This window comes from Fonsecaea nubica (assembly GCF_001646965.1).
Source record: "Fonsecaea nubica strain CBS 269.64 chromosome Unknown Scaff83, whole genome shotgun sequence".
NCBI lineage: Eukaryota > Fungi > Ascomycota > Eurotiomycetes > Chaetothyriales > Herpotrichiellaceae > Fonsecaea > Fonsecaea nubica.
The window spans coordinates 14,342-31,882 of record NW_019173756.1 but is presented as its reverse complement, the minus strand read 5'-3'; the positions used below and the strand labels follow the sequence as shown (position 1 = coordinate 31,882).

Here is a 17,541-nt window from a genome sequence, read left to right as displayed (position 1 = left end):
CGGACGCAGATGTTCGAGGAGCCCATTTGTGGCCATCATTTCGTCCATACCTGTGTCAGATCTATTTCATCTTGCAGATGTTTCGTCGTTGGCCATGGAGAATGGGGCTGCTGCCGCTCGAGATTACCAGCGCGGGAAAAGATGTCCGTTGATCCACTCGTTCGCCGTGGAGACGTTGTCTAGTCCATGCGTGACTCGCTCCGCAGTCCGCATCTCCAACATTTCACTTCTGATATCGACCAGCAGCCACATCTCACAACCCCTGGCCGGCCCAAGTCTCAGAACCTCTTCTGCCATGCACCAACCTTCATAGAGCGGCTTGATTGTACAGCATGCCCGCACTGGGCCGCCACGGCAGAAACGCATCTGCACCGCCGCCCATATGTCCCTAAAACCACCCCTCCTCGCCGTCCCGTCACGACACCAGCAACAACCACGAGACGACCAGCAGCAGCAGCAGCAGCAGGAAGACTACGACTTTGAGATCACGATCCGCTTCTCTGCGTCCCTGCCGGACCTGCTCCTGTCGATTCCCGCCTCCCTCAATGCCAACACGGCCACGCTGAAGCAGCTGATCCGGTCGCGCATCTCTGACGCCTACGCCAAACACCGCATCCGGCTGATCCACGCGGGCAAGGCCCTCGTCGACGATGTCCCGCTTACGGCGTCGCTGAAGAGGAACGTCTCCAGGCCGCCGAGTCGGATCGGCACGCCGGGTCCGTACGATGAGAGATCTAACGGCTCTGCCACGGCCGGGAATTCTGGGGGTGACAGGAGACTGGAACTTGGAAACAAGGGCAAGCAACCCGTGCGGGATCCGCCGGCGCAGGCGAGAATCTACATACACTGCTCGATAGGCGACATTGTCCTCTCCGCTGCGGAGTTGGCAGCCGAAGCGGCGATTGCGGCATCCGCCAAAGCGAGCGAGGACCAAGATGAGGACGCCAAAGCGGCCACAGACCCAGCGCAGCAGCAGCAGACGACAACGACGCCCGCGCCCCGCGGCTTCGACCGTCTCCTCAACGCCGGCTTCAGCGCCACCGAGGTACAGTCCCTCCGGCTCCAGTTCCTCGCGATCCAGGCGCACACGCACACGCCCGACACGATGCCGTCGCCCAACACGCTGCGGAACATGGAAGACCGGTGGCTCGACAACTCCACGACGGGCGCGAACGCCGACCTGGGCACCGACACCGCAGCAGGCTCCGTCGCCGGCATCGTCGGCGGCGACGACGACATCCAGGCCGGCGCCCTCGACGACATCATCTGGGGCACCGCCATGGGCTTCTTCTGGCCCGTCGGCTGTCTGGTGTGGGGGGTGCGTGAGGAGGGCATCTGGAGCCAGCGCCGCAAAATGGCCGTCATCGTGGGGTTTTTGTTGAACATTGGACTGGGCATAATCAGGTATACTGGTTAAAATTTTCATCTTGTTTTTTTGCAGGGTCGAGGCGGATTTCATGTATCACGAAAAGATCGACGTGTTTAGACATCTTGTCACCCTGGTAGAGCATACTGTATAATTTGTGGAAACCCTAAATGACACCCCCGTTCGAGACTTTCCTCTGATCTGATACAACGGGCTTCTATAACAAAGCGGCCCATCCCAAACAGGAAACACCTTCTGAACGCCTGCAACATCAATTCGTATGCACGACAGTCCGGATAAAGCCCCATCCAGACTGTCCATTATCCACGGTTCGACTTCGTCCAGTCGCTCAACAAGCTCAACCGCTCACTTGAACTTGCTGTATATTACACCAATGATAAGCAGCACTAGCACTGTAATGATCGCGATGGTAATCACGCGGTTTGTAGCCATTCTGTTGGGTTTCACCAAAATCAAAGCACATAATGTCAGCTCACACTCGGCTTGATCTGCGTCGTCAAAAATGGGGAGAGATTCTTACCTGCGCGCCATCCCGCGAAGCGTCTTCACACTTCGATCCACGTAGCCCTCGCTCTGCAATAGATTTCGGTGTGTGTTTTCAATCACATTCCTCTGTTGGTGTAGATCTGCCAGTGTAGACGCTCCAATCTGCTCCGTCTCGAGCGCTATCCGTTGCGACTCTCTTAACCGGTCGGAACTCCGTCCTAGTCGCTCTGTGCCCGAGAGGAGCTGCTGGCGCTGTTCAAGCTGCGCATCTCTTGGGCCCCCTTCTGGGTCGTCTGTGTACCTGTCGCCGAAGAGTTGTTTCCGCTCGGATTCGGCGAGCGATTTCAGTTTTCGTGCCAGGGTATCGATATCGGACTGGTGGTTGCGGAAGCGCGAGTTCACTTTGCTCCGCTGGGAGGTCGGGATGTTGGATTTCTCCAGGTTCATCTGGTCAAGCTACATTCGCAAGGACGTCAGAAGAGTCCAGCCCGTATCACTTTCCACAATAGCGGAAGGAGCGAAACCTACCAACTCCTTGGCCTCATCAAGAGCCCTCTCCGCGGCTCGTATCGCAACCTTTCTCTCCTCCCCCGTGAGTTCGGGGATTTGGTCCAACTTCTGATTCACGTCTGCCTGGACGAGTTTCAACTCGGCTTCGTAGGTGCTAAAAAGCTCGGAGCCCGCATCGGTGTCGAGTGGGTTCGCCATTGTTGCGAGTTGCCGGCGAGGACCTGGAAACGAGTTGCAGTCCGAGGGTATAACTCAGGGACTAGTTGCAGGACTTTGTCAGAGGAGGCGGGTTGGAAGAGAGGGGATGGGCGAGGTTGGAAAATCGGCGTGAGAGGGAGGCCGTCCGCAGGCACGAGAGTAGTGTTCTGTCTTTTGGTGCCAGAGGTGAGAAGGATAATCCGGTGAGGCGGCGATATCAGAACGTGAGTGAAGTTGAGGACGTTACGGTAGTGCCTTGGGATGTGTCCGCAGTTGACGTCGACAGAAGGACAGGCGCTCACAGCCCGGTCCTGTTTCGGAAATTCCCAACGCCGCTTTTGGCGCCCAGATTCCTCGACTCATTGCTCCCGCCTTGCCGAAGGCTGACGACAAGGGGCTTGGACTTGCACCCTGTGCCTCCGCTAGCTTCCCTTATCTCGGCTCGCTAGGAAGGAAGTCAGGAACTTGCACCCCCCAGGCAACAGCCTAACTTGAATCTGTCCTCAGCTTCTCTATCTAATCCATGCTCCTTGGACAGCTTCTCTTGCGCAATACTTTGATACAATGTCAATCTTCAACTCTCTTGTCACTGGGGAGTCACTGCGAAATTTCATCCTCATACGTGATGATCGCATCCTCATATGCTCAGACGCCAGTTGAATACCTCGTACTCTTTGAGTCCTCGCGGGCCAGGACTGCCCCGGTCAACGTTACCGTTTGCGGGCTATCATCAGGGGCTACAGCATTGTCAACAGCCACTGTTTCAACTCCCTGAGGCGCAGAAAGTTTACTTCGCATATTCTGAGGGACGCTACTGCAGTGCTAGCTTGGAAAATGACATGTATACTAGGTATACCATGTAGAATTAGAATCACTGCCAAACCAACAACGTTTTATCGTACGAGGTACTCGGTACATAATGCAACCTAGGACTTGCCCAGCAGGGTTCAATTGGGGCAAAAGCGCTTCACATTTGTGGTAGCGAGACGCCACAATCAGGTCGAGCGCAAGTACAGCGCTTATCTCAAACAATGGCGTGTATGATCGGCCAACTCTTGGGGATGACGGGGTGAGTATTTGGTGTGTACCTGGGTGCTGACATGCAGTCTTTCGTGTGAGGTGTTAAATAGATCAATCGTGTCTTCGAATCTTTCGGTACTCATCAGTCGCTGCACCTTCACTACTCTGCCACAAGAAACATGCCAAAGGCCGGCTTCAGCAGAGATGGTCGCCCCCTGGATGTTGCTGCAGCGAGAGATGAGATCCATAGAATCCGCAGAGATCGGGGTATTATCGACGACTACGACGAAAGCCAAATTCTCAAGACAGATTCGAGCTTTCAAGAGGACTACCGTCGAAGAGCTGCCGAGCACAGAGCCTTATACGCCCGATATACTAGAACGTCGGTTTCTTCCCTCTGTTCAAAATCCTGGTTGCTAATAGCAGCAGCGTCGCCGAGCAGCTGTACTCTTCCAGATTCAGGCTTATTTACGAATTGCTCCAAAATGGAGACGACTCCTGTTACGCGAATGATGTCGAGCCCTCTATCACATTTCGGATCAAGCCCTCCGAGCTGATCATCGAGTCTAATGAGCAGGGTTTCACACTCGAGAATGTTGAATCTATTTGCGATACTGGTAAAAGCTCCAAAGCCAGAAATGCCGATACTACGGGGGAGAAAGGCCTGGGTTTCAAATCGGTCTTTGGCATTGCTGACTACGTCCACATCCAATCTGGGCTCTGGTCTTTCAGGTTTGAGCATAGCCAAGGCGAAGAGGGCGTAGGAATGATCACTCCAGTGTGGACTGATGTTACGTCGCGTCTACCTTCAAATGTCGGGACGAGGTTGACACTTCGGTACTCTGACCAGCGCAACCTCTTCGCCAAACGCCTCGTGTCTGAGTTTGAAGAACTACCCAGAACAATCATGTTTGCGCTACGCAAGCTGAAGAAGCTGGTTGTCGTCGTGGATGGCGTTACTGGACGATCAGATCAAATAACTTTCGAGAAAGATGGAGATTTGAGATCCGATGAAATACGCATCAACACCACCGTGACCGGGAAATTTGGTGCCCATAAGTCAGCAACAACATGGCTCAAGCTGTTTCAACACACAGTCACCGACCTGCCTTCTGACACACATCGTACAAGTTCTGAGAGCGATGTGACCGTCGCATTTGAGGTGGATTCAAATGGCCTGCCCGTCATTCCCGCCAACGGGCAGCATGTATTCGCTTATCTTCCAGTACAGCGGATTATACAGCTCCCTGTATGTGTCTTTGACACCTTTCGCTGTACGAAGCTAACTGATCCAGTTTCTTATAAACGCGGATTTTGTCCTCACGGCTAATCGTGAGAGTGTTCCTGATACGGACTGGAATTATGCATTGCGAGACGGTGTCTCTTCGGCCTTTATCGGTTTGGTGAACAAAATTGTTACTTCTGGCGACCCTCTGGAGTTTACGTGGATGCGCTATCTCCCCGAAAGCCCCATGCAAGGCCTCTGGGAAGTTTTGGAGGAAGCCATTAAGTTCGGGCTCTGGTCTGATGAGATACGCATTATCCGGTCACGACGGAATAACCTTCGCAGCATCAAACGCATAAGAGTTCTTCCATACTGGTTCATCCACGACAACGAGCCAATCGTGGCGGACACGGACCATGATATCTACTTATCAGATGATTATGAAACAAACGATGTAAGAATCCTGCACCAATTCGGGGCAGCGCAAATCTCGTCCAAACAAATTTTGGTGAGAATACAACTTGGTCTTTCACAAAGCGCGGAACGCCCAATACATGACATACCACTGGATGACTCGTGGCATACAGCCTTTGCTGCTCTCATACTACGGCTCCTTTGGAGAGACAAAATCAAGAATATTGTCGAGGAGTTAAGAATCATCCCATTGGATGACAATGACTGGGTTTCACCCTTGTCCTTGCTTGTGGATCCTGTGTATCTACCATATCTGGTCGACGAAGACTCGGTGTCGATAAAGGTACCTGATGGTCTTGGGTTTAAGAAACTTCACGAGACGGCCACTGCAGATGGATATCGTGCGAGCTTCTACAACAGTCTCGGAATTACCTCGTGCGACCCTGATGCTGTAATAGCGAGGATCCTTGATACACACCAGTCAGGAACAAGAACCGGAACGGTGTTCACGTTCAAAACGGATCTCGAAATCCTCTTCTGGTTCGGAAAGCGACTATCCCTGTCAATGTCGAGTCAGAGTCGTCTGATACTTGTGAGCGATAAAAACAAGCCACTTCCCGGATCTTGCTTATTCTTTCCTTCGGAAGACAACTATCACGCAGAGAAACTACTTGCTGCAACTCCGGAGGAGGATTTGCATAAATGTCGTTACGGAATTCTTGCTAAACAATACCTGGAATCTCAAGTTTCCAATCACATCCGCCATGGTTTAGACTGGAGATCCTACCTTCAGAGATCGGGGGTCAAATACTTCCCTGACCTGGCGGGCAAAGTGCCCGTTGGATGGGAGCTTCATTCTTTGATGAGGCTGATCGCTCGAGACAACCCCAACAGCTTTGTCGCAAATCTCAAAGCACATTGGTCTGATTACCGTGTTGATGCATCCAGAATCAAGAACAACCTGAAGAATGTTTGGGTACCATGTCTGAATGACTCCACACAGAGGCTTTGCGACACTATTCTACCTACGCAAGAATTGATGGATAGAAGCCGAGATACCAACCTAATCAATCTCTTACCATTCCTGAAACTACCTGGAGATTTTGATACCCAACAATCCGAGGCTTGGTTCTTTTTGAAGGAATTTGGAGTGATCTGTGAAGTCAATACTAATTTTTACTTGAGAGCTATATCCCTATTAGCTGGTCTTGGAGAGGGCCAACTACTACCGACGTGTGAGAAGATATACAGCGGTATTGCGCAAACAACGGCAGTCGGAGACGCCAAAGCTGTACAGGTATGTCTTGTACTCATGCAGAGATATCTATTGACTCGGAGCAGCAAGAATTTGCGACGCGACCTTTGATCCGCTCGAAGACAACCGAGGAAGCCTGGTACAGATCAACTGACTGCATTTGGGAAGGCCCAAGCTTTCTCCAGGCGAAGCAGGCATTGAGTCCGTTGTACGAAGCCAATCAGTCTGCTTCCAGTTTCTTCAAAACTATTCTGGAAATGCGGGATGTTAGCTATAACGACTTGATCGACGAACTCAAGATGTTATCAACGAAAGTAACAACTGAATCACGCCTAACCGAAAGCGAGGCGCCAAAAGTCTATGCAGCTCTAGATGCAATGGCAAGCTCTGAGCCCGTGATCGAGGCCATTCGGTAAGGTTGTCTCTCCAAAAGAGACTGATTTCTCTGACAGCAGTCCTAGGCAAGAGTTTAATGGCAACGGTCTGATTTATGTTGGTCAAAAATGGCTGAAGCCTTCAGAGTGCTTGTGGAACTGTACTGTCACCATCTCCGGGCGTCTGCCACTGGACCACGTATACCCTGGGCTTAAAAAATTCTTTGTCGACAAGATGAAAGTCAGGACTATGAACATCAACGTTCTTTTACAGGAGCTCGGAAAAGGGGCGAAGAAGACTTCCCCCAACGTTGACGAGATCAAGCGTATCATACATACTATTGGCGAACTGCTTTCCTCAGATCCTGAGGTAGAGGTCAACGAGGAGCAGTTGAGAACTTTGGAGAAAACGGCCTTTCTACCTGTCCGTGGCCCCGACGGGCTGAAACTATTTTCCGTGGATCAAGCATTCACCATCAACGACCATCAGAGATATGGCCAGCTCTTCGAAAACAAAGCAAAGATCCTTGACTTTGGTCACGAAGAGATGACCTCGTTGTATCCGTTGTTCGGATTGCTGGATCTGGAGGATCGCTTTCTCTCGAGCCTAGCGAAGTCCAAAACAACTGTGGGCAAGTCAACTGCCCATCAAGGTCTTGAACACTATATCAGAGACCGAGCATACGCCTTGTCATGGTGAGTTTTCAATGCCTTACGATCGGAAAAAAAAGAATTTCCTGACTGTTCATCAGCTGTGCCAACAACTACAATAGCTCGGAATATTACAACCGTAAAACGACGATGCATAATTCACTGCTGGCTGCCGAAGTATTCGTCTGCGAAGAGATGTGGACAGAGCTCGTGCTACCGGAGAAATATGGCTCAGTCATTGTTCAGAGTGATCGAGCGGTAGTCGATATCCGCTTCCTTGACGGAAAGCTGACGATCTATGTCCCAAGCGACTATGATAGCCTTTATTCTTGCTTCCACACAGAGCTTCCTCAAGAACTTGCCAAGGTACTTTCCATCGATAATGAACGGGCGGTCAAGGTCATCTATCGTATCTTGAATGATACCAAGAAGGATTTGGATACCATCATGAAGGATGAGGACCTACCGGAGTACCCCTGGTTTGAAAAGCCTGCGTCATCGCTACAGACAGTGCCATTTCCAGCGCTCGGTGGTACAGAACCTAACAGCAGCAGTATGCCAACGCCTGCATCGCCCACGGAGGCATCCTCTGACCAGGACGACGATGACGATGGCAGCGGCGACGACAACGATGTGGTCGTGACCCGGGTCGATCAAAGGAGTACAGCACCATATTCTCAAGTTGAGAGCAGCATTCGTCCTTCAGTCCACGCTCAGTCGACTGATTCTCAGCATACAATTTGGGAGGAGGTGGCACGAGATCAACAGTACAAAAGACTCTTGCGAGAAGTGATCCGCCAGGCAAGGCGAGGGGGGCGATCTCATCAAAGGAGAGGAGAATCACTATCGCTAGATGAAATTGACGAAGCTCTAGATGAACTTGGCTACCCACCAGCTGACTACGCAGCGTTCTACCGAACATTTGGTGATACGGGCAACGGTAGATTTGAAGACAATGCACGGGTGGGCGCGGCGGGAGAACTATATGTAAGTCTGGGGAAGTATCCCTACATATGAACGGTAGCTGACTTGGACTGAATCAGGTGTTTGAACTCCTCAAGGCCTGCGGAGTCACAAATTTCAGCATCGACAATTGGCAGAGCTCAATTCGTCACTACGTGAACATTCTCCCCGAATACGCGGATGAACCAGCATGGCACGGCCGCGAAATCTCGGATGTAATGTACGAAGGCAACTGTCCGCGGCTGATGGAGTTTCTGGGAGACAACACGACATTCCCCTATCCCGCCTGGCTTGGGCATGAGTCTGGCGGGACGTCGATGTCGAGACCGGTGGTGAATTATCACATCGAAGTCAAGACCACGTCCGGGCCCTGCAGCACTCCGTTCTTCATGAGCAGCAATCAGTACAGGCTCATGCGAGACAAAGCCTGTCCAAATGACTCGACGACGGCCCCGCGAGATCTGTACCTGATCATGAGAGTGTTCAACCTGTTCTCCAGCAGGATTGGATTGCAGGTGTATGTTAACCCGTGGCATCTGCGAGAGACAGCCCTGGAATTCGTGGCGGATCCGTGGAAGGTCGTTCCTATGTGACGCTTGTGACCTTGATTCGATGGAATTGAGGGCTAGAGATGCCTGTGTATCATAGTTGAATGTACAATACTTGGTATTGGTATGCTTTATGGAGCGACATGTACAGCGTGGTCCCATTTCGGAAATCCTTGACGCCGCTTTTGTACCTCAGATGCATGCACGTAATACCTCGTACATTCCTCGTACTCGGTACATGGACCCCCCAACCACGACTTGGATTTGACTTTGACAGAGGCTGAAAGACTCAGCTACTACATAGTGACGACCCCTGACGCTCAAGCTATCGATGTCACAGACACATGAACGTTGAGCGTCGACATCACAGGATTTGCTGGGATGCTGGACGGTTGAACCATGAACTAACTATGCGAAGCAGTCAGGCCACACGCCACACGCCGAACGCCGACATCTTACAAAGGACCATTGCACTGAGACTTCTTGTATCTCACAGGCCATGAGTAAGCGTGTCGCCATCGTGGGCAGCGGCTGCGCAGGCCTGGGCGCTTTGTGGGCGCTCAACACCAGCACAAGTCATGAAGTCCATCTCTTCGAAGCCACGTCGCGACTAGGCGGACATACGAAGTGCATTTCCTACGAAGGACCCAACGGTCAGACGATCCAGGTTGATGCCGGCTTGCTTGTCATCAACAACAACAACAACGCCACCTCCCCTAACTTTATCCGATTCCTCCAGGAGTTGGGTGTTCCGTTGAAGAAGACCGCCGTGACTTTTGGCGTCTCCCGCGATCAAGGCGCCTTCGAGTGGTCATGGACTTCGTGGTTGTCCGTCTTTGCCCAGAGGAGGAATGTCTTCAGACTTGACATGTGGAAGTTGGTGTTTGAGGTCATCCGATTCAAAGAGTTCGCACTCGATCTTCTCAAAGATGACGATGGCGAGGATGACCCCATCACCCAGGAAATCCAGCAAAAAAGGATCCAACATCGGTCCCACGAAAGGATTGGTGAATATCTCGACCGCGAGAATTACTCTCAAGAGTTCCGTGATAACTATCTCATTCCAATGGTGGCTGCCATATTGGGCACGAACCTCGTTCGTTGTATATTGGACCTCCCCGCAGTCACGGTGGTTCGATCCATGTACAACCAACACATGCTGAATATGACTCCCAAATCCTCAGATTGGTGGACCATCCCTGGTGGAAGTGGGCGGTATATCGAAGCAGTGGTGAAAGATGTCCCGGACAATCGGATCCATCTCGACTCGAAAGTCACCTCACTGACGCCAGGTGAAAATGGCATTGTCGGGTTGAGGGCAAATGGGAAAGACCATGCATTCGACCACGTGATAGTCGCGACGCAGTGTGAACAGGCCCTGGAAATATTGCAGCCGATCATATCCAGGGAAGAGTCTGACATCTTGAAGGGTTTCCGGACAGATAGGGTCGTTGCCGTATTGCACTCGGATCTCACGCTGATGCCAAAGAGACAACAAGCATGGTCATCGCTGAACTTTATCTCCGAGTCCCCATTCCCGCCTACCAGAAGCAAGAACGTTTCCAGAGGCTGTCTGACATACTGGATGAATGTACTCCAAGAACTACCAGAGAGTCAGTTGGGCCCTATTCTAATCACACTAAATCCCTTACACATGCCCGATCCTCGACTGGCCCAGGGGATATGGGAATATTCGCTTCCCTTGTTTGATGCGGCTGCAATCAAGTCGCAGAAACTGTTGTCCAAGATTCAAAACACCAAGGGCATTAGTTACTGCGGCGCATGGACCAAGTCTGGCTTCCATGAAGACGGCTTCAGTAGCGGCTTGTCTGTCGCCATCGGTCATCTGGGAGCAAATCTGCCTTTCGACTGCGTGGATCCAAGATTGTCCGGGGCTAAGAAACCCATGCTGACCTTGAAGAATTATTTGCTCAGGCTGGTCATTCTCCTCGTGCAGATAATGGTGTTGCTGGCAGAAAGAGCCTGTTTGAGGATGGCCGCAGAGATCGACAAACGGATTGCCTCAAGACGGAAAACCGCCTGAGTCTCAACCAGCAGAGATAACAAGTCCGGCAGTCTGCCTCATCAATGTCGTACTTCCCTCTTCTTCCTCGATGCCCACCTCGATGGTAGTGTGCGGTCGGCTCTTGTTAAGCCCTTCCAGCAGAGAGCAAGCCTTGCAAATCTGTTGGCTGGATAGATAACCACATCTCTCACATTGACCCATGACTTGTTTGACCACTTTCCGACGTCCTCGCCGTTTCTTGTCGTGAATACTTGGCTGCACTCCTTGCTGGGGGAGTCGAATCTCTGTTTCACGTTCTGCAGCGGCTTCGTTCGCGGTCAGATCCTTCTCCAATCGGACCATGGAGTCGCTGGTCTGGTTTTGATTGCCACAGCCATTTGCCTGCTCATCGCCTTCAGCAGCACAAGACGTAGAACTTGCCAGTTCAGGGGGCACCAGCGATGCCATGTCCTCTCCGCTCCTAACAATATCCAGTATGCTACTGGGTCGAATCTTCTCCAAGTCTTTGATCAAGGTCCTCGCGCTCCCTCTAAAGGCCTCTGGTGAGTAAATGCACTCGGTGCTGAAGTAATCCAATTTCTTGTGGTAAGCGTAGAGAACAATTTCCTTCTCATAGGCATACTTTAGCGGCTTGCTCCTTTTGATCTCACTCGCGGAGGAGGATGTCATAATAGAAGTTGCTCTCGCAAGTCGAGGAAGGTCGCCACGAAGTAGATTCATCATGACGGTTTCAGCAACATCGTCAGCGTTGTGACCGGTTACGACGTGTTTGATGCCCAACTTTGCGGCCCCTCGATCCAGGGCTTGTCTGCGAAATACACCGCAGTAGGTGCAGTTCCCCTTCTTGCCTACCTGGGCCACGACTTGGTCCATCGTCCATCCATACAGCTGGTCATATCCAACAATTTCGAGGGGCATTTCGTACTGCACGGCATTCCGCTTGACCGTCTCAAGGCTGTCATCTCGGTAACCCTTGATACCTTCGTCGATGGACAAGAGGACGAGATCAACGCCGTAGTCGTAACGTTCATTCAGAGTCTTTAGCACCGAAGCGAGAACTGTCGAGTCCTTGCCACCAGATGCGCCGATGGCAACACGTTCGCCACGACGGAACAGTTTGTTGCTCACGATGGTGTCGTGAACTTCGGCCTCGAATACGGACAGAAAACATTGTTTGCAGATCTTCTGGGAGTTCTTTGGTCGGATGACTGCTGCTCGCGAGGTTTCACAGATCTCACATATAGTCGGCGCCATCCTTGTATTCTAGAGGAATACAGAAGACTCAGACTTTGTTTGCCACAGAAATAAGAGCCAAAAATATCCGGCGGAGTAGACGAGTGACTTCGTGCAAATACGGCGGAGTATTGAACTCGTCCGGACCTGTCGCCATAATTTGAATGTTTTCAACGGTCAATTCTCCCTTGCCCTCGTGGTATGCCCCTTCTCGTCACTCGCTCGAATGCATTCTACTCTCCAGGCGGAACTACGGTTCACGCGGATCATTTGCTCAAGTTGTCGAAACTGCGCCCAGCGCCAATCACGGAGAGCAAACCGCTCGTTTTGCACTGCGCCTCGCGTTCGGACTGCTCAAAAACCGACAAACAGCTTTGGCTCTCTCAGCAGTCGCGGGATCAGTGATGACTCAAAGAGCCATGGAGCTGCTCGAGTGGAGGTAGCAAGAGATTGTGACGCTGTCGAGGAGGACTCAGACCCCACCCATCAACGTCAATCAGGCCCTCATGAGAGCCGCACCTCCCAAACTGCGGACGATGCTCGAGCGAAAGACTTCTACGGCTCACCCGCGAAAAGAAGGCTGCGGAATCGCATGAACAAAGATGGAGAGGCCGAATACCAAGCTCCGGAATGGTTTATGGACAGCAACGTGGCCCTCTTCGGGTCAGGGTTCCTCGCACCTGGCACTCCCTCGAGGATTAAAACGGTGGCCGCAGATCTGCTGACCGGCGAGCCTCTTGAACAAACTTCCTCACCGGACTCTGGCAGTGACCCTTCACATGGCTCAGGGGGTAAAGGAAGCGACCCCAGTTCTACTCAAAACTCGCATGCGGCTCCCTCACAGACAGAGGATAGATTGGAGCAACCCGACACCACATCCCCTGCGCAATCTACGTCGAGCTCCTCGATATCTTCGAGGTACTATGTGGTGGATGAACAATACGAAGAGGTTATGCGAACTGCAAGAGGTCTCATGCAAATATCACAAACAAAGAATCCGCCAAATAGCGCCGAGTCCTACAGAGATCATCTCCATCTACAATATGCTGGCAAGGACGGCGATCTGCTCCTTGACCATCTTGTCCAGGATGTTGCACGCCAACTCGGCTGTGATTTGATGGTCGTGGACGCGCAGGATATCGCAGACCTCCTTCACCGGAATCATACAAACCCAGCCACAGCAAAGGCGGGCCGAATGCTTAGCTACGACGTGCTTGCACACGCATTTCCAGACCTCTCTGAACATAGTGCTTCCCACGAGGCGCAAGACGTAGACGACGACGATGGAGACATCGACGACATGATGGACGACCTTGAATCCACACCTTCTTCTCCTCAGATAGGTATGCCCATGTTTATTGGAAGGCCTACCGCTATCTTGAAGACTATTATCGGACAGCTTCCAGATTTTGGAGATGGCATGCGCTCAGATATGCCGCGAGGGACGCTGAGAATGTGGCCAGATTTTGCTGACTCTCAGAAGCCACGGGATGAGCAAGGTGCGCTGTCTGGACTCGTATACAAACTACTAAAGAGCTTGACGGATCGGCGGGCCGCCACGGGTACTCCTGGGAGAGAGCAGGGTGATGATCTGGAACGGCAACGAGAAACTACAGCGAAACGAAGTGGTGTCCCCAAGAATGGCGCGATTGTTCACGTCAGAGACTTTAGAGCCATCCAGAGTTTAGATTTGGGTCGCTCGTTTCTGAACTGTCTTCACAGGCTACTAGCTCAGCGTCGAAGCAAAGGTGAATGCGTTTTACTCATTGGCACCGATTCGGCGCGTGAGGATCAGGAGCCGTTCACCCGGGAACGCATTCACGAATCCCAAAACGGCGGGCAAGATGGGAAATCACAAAATATCGTCCTGACTCCGGTCTTGCCCAACACGACGTCCAAGCTTGCACTTCTTCACGACAGGAAGCAACGCATTGCCACAGTTAATATGAGACACCTCTGGGAAACATTGAGGATTTGGAAGCCGTCCGTTTTTGCCCACCTAGAGCCAGGCTTCTGGCGCGGTGATTTCTTCGACCGCATCACTCGCAGTGACAGATCGTGTTTGGAAGGACAAGTGTGGAATCACCAACATGTGCAACGATTGGCCACCTATATCGCAGGAGCTGTTCCCTCGAACTCGGAGGGTGAAGCCAATACCCCTGTAAACCAAGACCAACCACAGCCCATCATTAGCGCGGCAACATCCCATTTGAATCACAGTGACAAGACTAAAATCCGGTGGGCAGAGAAGCAATCAAAGGAAGCAAAGAAGGAAGTTCCAGAACGACATATGAGTAAGGACGACCGACTCGCCAGAATCCGTGCCTCGGCTTCCAAGTACGAGAAACGGTTGATGGGAGGTATAATCGAATCCAAGAATATCAACACGACCTTCAATGATGTCCACATGCCAGTTGAAACCATCGACACCCTCCAAACGCTGACCACACTATCGCTCATTCGGCCCGAGGCCTTTAAATATGGTGTCCTCGCATCCGACAAAATCCCTGGTCTTTTGCTCTATGGTCCACCAGGCACAGGTAAAACTCTGGCCGCTAAAGCGGTAGCCAAAGAGTCCGGCGCAACGATGCTTGAGGTCAGCGCGGCAGACATCAACGATATGTATGTCGGTGAAGGGGAAAAGAATGTGAAAGCTCTGTTCAGCCTGGCCAGGAAACTATCACCTTGTGTTGTCTTTCTAGACGAGGCAGACGCTATGTTTAGTGCGAGGAGTAACCAGGGTCGACGTGTCAGTCACCGCGAACTTCTCAACCAGTTTCTGAAAGAATGGGACGGTATGAGCAATGACTCGGGCAGCGCCTTCATCATGGTTGCGACAAACCGGCCTATGGACCTCGATGATGCTGTTCTCCGCCGCTTACCGCGGCGGTTACTAGTTGATCTGCCTACGGAGCCTGATAGGTTCGAGATCCTCAAGATACACCTGCGCAACGAGAAACTCGGCGAGGATGTCAATTTACAAGATCTCGCCAAAAAGACACCCTTCTATTCGGGCTCCGACCTGAAGAACGTCGCTGTTGCAGCGGCATTAAATTGTGTCCGGGAGGAGAACGAACTGGCCAAACAACACAAGGGCGAGGAACCATATCAGCATCCCGAACGACGTACACTCACAAAGAAGCACTTCGACAAAGCCCTAGAAGAGATTTCGGCAAGTATCTCGGAGGACATGTCGAGCTTGAGGGACATTAAGAAGTTCGACGAACAATTTGGAGACAAGCGTGGAAAGAAGAAGAAGGCACCTAGGCTAGGATTTCCAACAGAGAAGGAGAATGAAAAGGTCAGAGATACGGTTAAGGTACGCGACTGAGGCTCTTGTCGATCGAGGTGATCTCGAAAAAGGCCGAAGAGGATATCTTGGGGCTTGTGTCTGGAAAACCCAAAAAGCCAGAGGGCTCAGTTTCCCACTTCCTCTTTATTAGACAATAGATCGTTCGATGGGTGAGGCCGCACGCTATGCCGTTGTCGCTCGCCTCTTATCTATAATGCTAAAGGTCGACATTGATCAGGAGATTTCGTCTTCCCTTTCTTACGTCTGGATTCTCTCCTGAATGACTTCCTCCACCTTCTGAACACCCCAGTCCAACACCTCCTTCATGCTCCACTCGCCCGCGCCGGGACAGACGCTCACGCCCTGGCGCGCGCAGCTCTCCTCGTCAAAGACGTCCCCGTCGACGTTGCCGCCCTTGTACATCCACCCGTGGTAGCGGATGTAGTTGGGCCAGACAACGTCTTCGACGTAGCCCGGCGGGTCGACCCAGAAGCCCTCGAGGGTGACGTAGCCGGAGCGGGCGGCACGGCGGGACAGTGTCTGGGCGCGCGTCGACGGGAGGAATAGTAGCGGATGGAGCAGCGTGTGGATGAGGCGGTGGAGGTGGTCGACTCCCGCGGCTGAGTGAGGATATTCGGACGACGAGTCTAAGCGAGTCGACGACGATGGTTGTGGGTAGAGCAGGAACCCCTCGACGATGTAGACGCGGATCTCTTTGCCTGTGCTTCCGTCGTCACCACCACCACTGGTCCTCTGACCCTCTCGTCCCCTGACCAGCTCGTCTATCCGCGTCCTAACCCTCTCTCTATGCTCGGCCACCTCGTCGGGAGACACGCCGCTGTGGCCGACGCTGTTCTGGTCTTCCTTGGACACGCTGTCCGGCGGCAGATGGCCGTGGTCGCGCAGGTGTGTGAGCGTGTGCTCGAACAACGAGAGGTCCAGGGAGTCGATGCAGTCCCAGTCCTGGAGCTCGCGGGTGCCGAATTCCTCGGACGAGACGGTGACCTTGGGAATGCTTTTTGCGTGTTGCAGGTTAGCCCGAGAGCAGCAGCTGGATAGTCTTCTACCTGGGTGTAGTATGCCACCCAATAAAAAAAATGGGTTGAAGACGGAGGGACCGACTGATCCGGTAGATGCAGCAAAAGCGAAAAAAGGGAGAGACTGGGAGTAGAGAACATAGAGGGAAGAAAAACATACTCCTGGTCCGTCTTATAAAAGTCGTCCTGGTGCAGGATGAACAGGGTGATTTTCCACCCCTCGGTGTCGAGGTTGAAGATCTCGCGCAGCAGCCTCGCCAACGTCGTCTTGCCGCTCGACGACGGGCCCGAGAGGCCGATCAGGACCGTCTCGATGCGGGGATCTGGCTTGGAGTCCTCTGCTTCCTGGTCCTCTTTATCCATCTCGACATATGCCTCTTTCCGGCGTCTCGAAGACGATGACACCATTGCCAGACGGAGAGCGGCAGGTGTCTACCGCTGCACCAACGGACTTCAAAAGGATATCCGTCGACTCCCGACAGAAAGGCTTTTGGTTATCAGGAAGGGTTTCTTCGATGACAGTCGGCAATGGGAAAGGGTCGAATGCTGGGAGGTGAGTCTTGAGATTTATATTTTTGGCTGGTGTGGTCGGTGATATCAGATTCACTTCTCACTTCAATATTTCTCCAACTCTGACCAGCGCCACTACTCCCACTCTACACTTCCGAACTCAGCTTCAATTTTATGAGGCGGAGACCCCCCGAATACACAGTAAGGACACATACGGCGAGCACCTCTACGCATCCCGAACTATCCGAGCTGCTACTCTGCCCGCGCTCTACACCAAGCCTCGCCGGATGTATCTTGTTCCAAAGGACCAGCCAGCCCTTCCGAGACTACCGACATGCTCTCCCGGCCCAGATGTACCACGAGGCTCTGGACTTGGTCGGTTAGGATATCGCAAACCAAGAGATGGAAGTAC

General features: G+C 52.4%; 7 protein-coding genes across 7 annotated transcripts; 4 read left to right on the top strand and 3 right to left on the bottom strand.

Moving 5' to 3' along the window:
- Positions 1–382: 382 nt before the first annotated feature.
- AYO20_09232 (hypothetical protein) lies at positions 383–1,417 on the top strand (the record flags this gene model as incomplete). The annotated part of the gene is made up of 1 exon (XM_022647503.1): positions 383–1,417. The coding sequence occupies one exon, from the start codon at positions 383–385 to the stop codon at positions 1,415–1,417; it is 1,035 nt and encodes a 344-aa protein (XP_022496492.1).
- A 486-nt stretch (positions 1,418–1,903) lies between these two features.
- AYO20_09231 (hypothetical protein) lies at positions 1,904–2,581 on the bottom strand (the record flags this gene model as incomplete). Its single annotated transcript, XM_022647502.1, has 2 exons — positions 1,904–2,329; positions 2,402–2,581. The coding sequence occupies 2 exons, from the start codon at positions 2,579–2,581 to the stop codon at positions 1,904–1,906; spliced, it is 606 nt and encodes a 201-aa protein (XP_022496491.1).
- Positions 2,582–3,780: 1,199 nt separating this feature from the next.
- Positions 3,781–9,076, top strand: AYO20_09230 (hypothetical protein; the record flags this gene model as incomplete). Its single annotated transcript, XM_022647501.1, has 7 exons — positions 3,781–3,983; positions 4,064–4,850; positions 4,897–6,537; positions 6,582–6,907; positions 6,957–7,565; positions 7,622–8,507; positions 8,564–9,076. 7 exons carry the CDS (start codon positions 3,781–3,783, stop codon positions 9,074–9,076), a joined length of 4,965 nt encoding a protein of 1,654 aa, XP_022496490.1.
- A 454-nt stretch (positions 9,077–9,530) lies between these two features.
- On the top strand, positions 9,531–11,075 carry AYO20_09229 (hypothetical protein; the record flags this gene model as incomplete). Its single annotated transcript, XM_022647500.1, has 1 exon — positions 9,531–11,075. The coding sequence occupies one exon, from the start codon at positions 9,531–9,533 to the stop codon at positions 11,073–11,075; it is 1,545 nt and encodes a 514-aa protein (XP_022496489.1).
- A 106-nt stretch (positions 11,076–11,181) lies between these two features.
- On the bottom strand, positions 11,182–12,311 carry AYO20_09228 (cytoplasmic tRNA 2-thiolation protein 1; the record flags this gene model as incomplete). The annotated part of the gene is made up of 2 exons (XM_022647499.1): positions 11,182–11,216; positions 11,249–12,311. 2 exons carry the CDS (start codon positions 12,309–12,311, stop codon positions 11,182–11,184), a joined length of 1,098 nt encoding a protein of 365 aa, XP_022496488.1.
- A 205-nt stretch (positions 12,312–12,516) lies between these two features.
- On the top strand, positions 12,517–15,621 carry AYO20_09227 (hypothetical protein; the record flags this gene model as incomplete). The annotated part of the gene is made up of 1 exon (XM_022647498.1): positions 12,517–15,621. The coding sequence occupies one exon, from the start codon at positions 12,517–12,519 to the stop codon at positions 15,619–15,621; it is 3,105 nt and encodes a 1,034-aa protein (XP_022496487.1).
- A 219-nt stretch (positions 15,622–15,840) lies between these two features.
- On the bottom strand, positions 15,841–17,027 carry AYO20_09226 (hypothetical protein; the record flags this gene model as incomplete). The annotated part of the gene is made up of 2 exons (XM_022647497.1): positions 15,841–16,597; positions 16,780–17,027. The coding sequence occupies 2 exons, from the start codon at positions 17,025–17,027 to the stop codon at positions 15,841–15,843; spliced, it is 1,005 nt and encodes a 334-aa protein (XP_022496486.1).
- Positions 17,028–17,541: the final 514 nt, after the last annotated feature.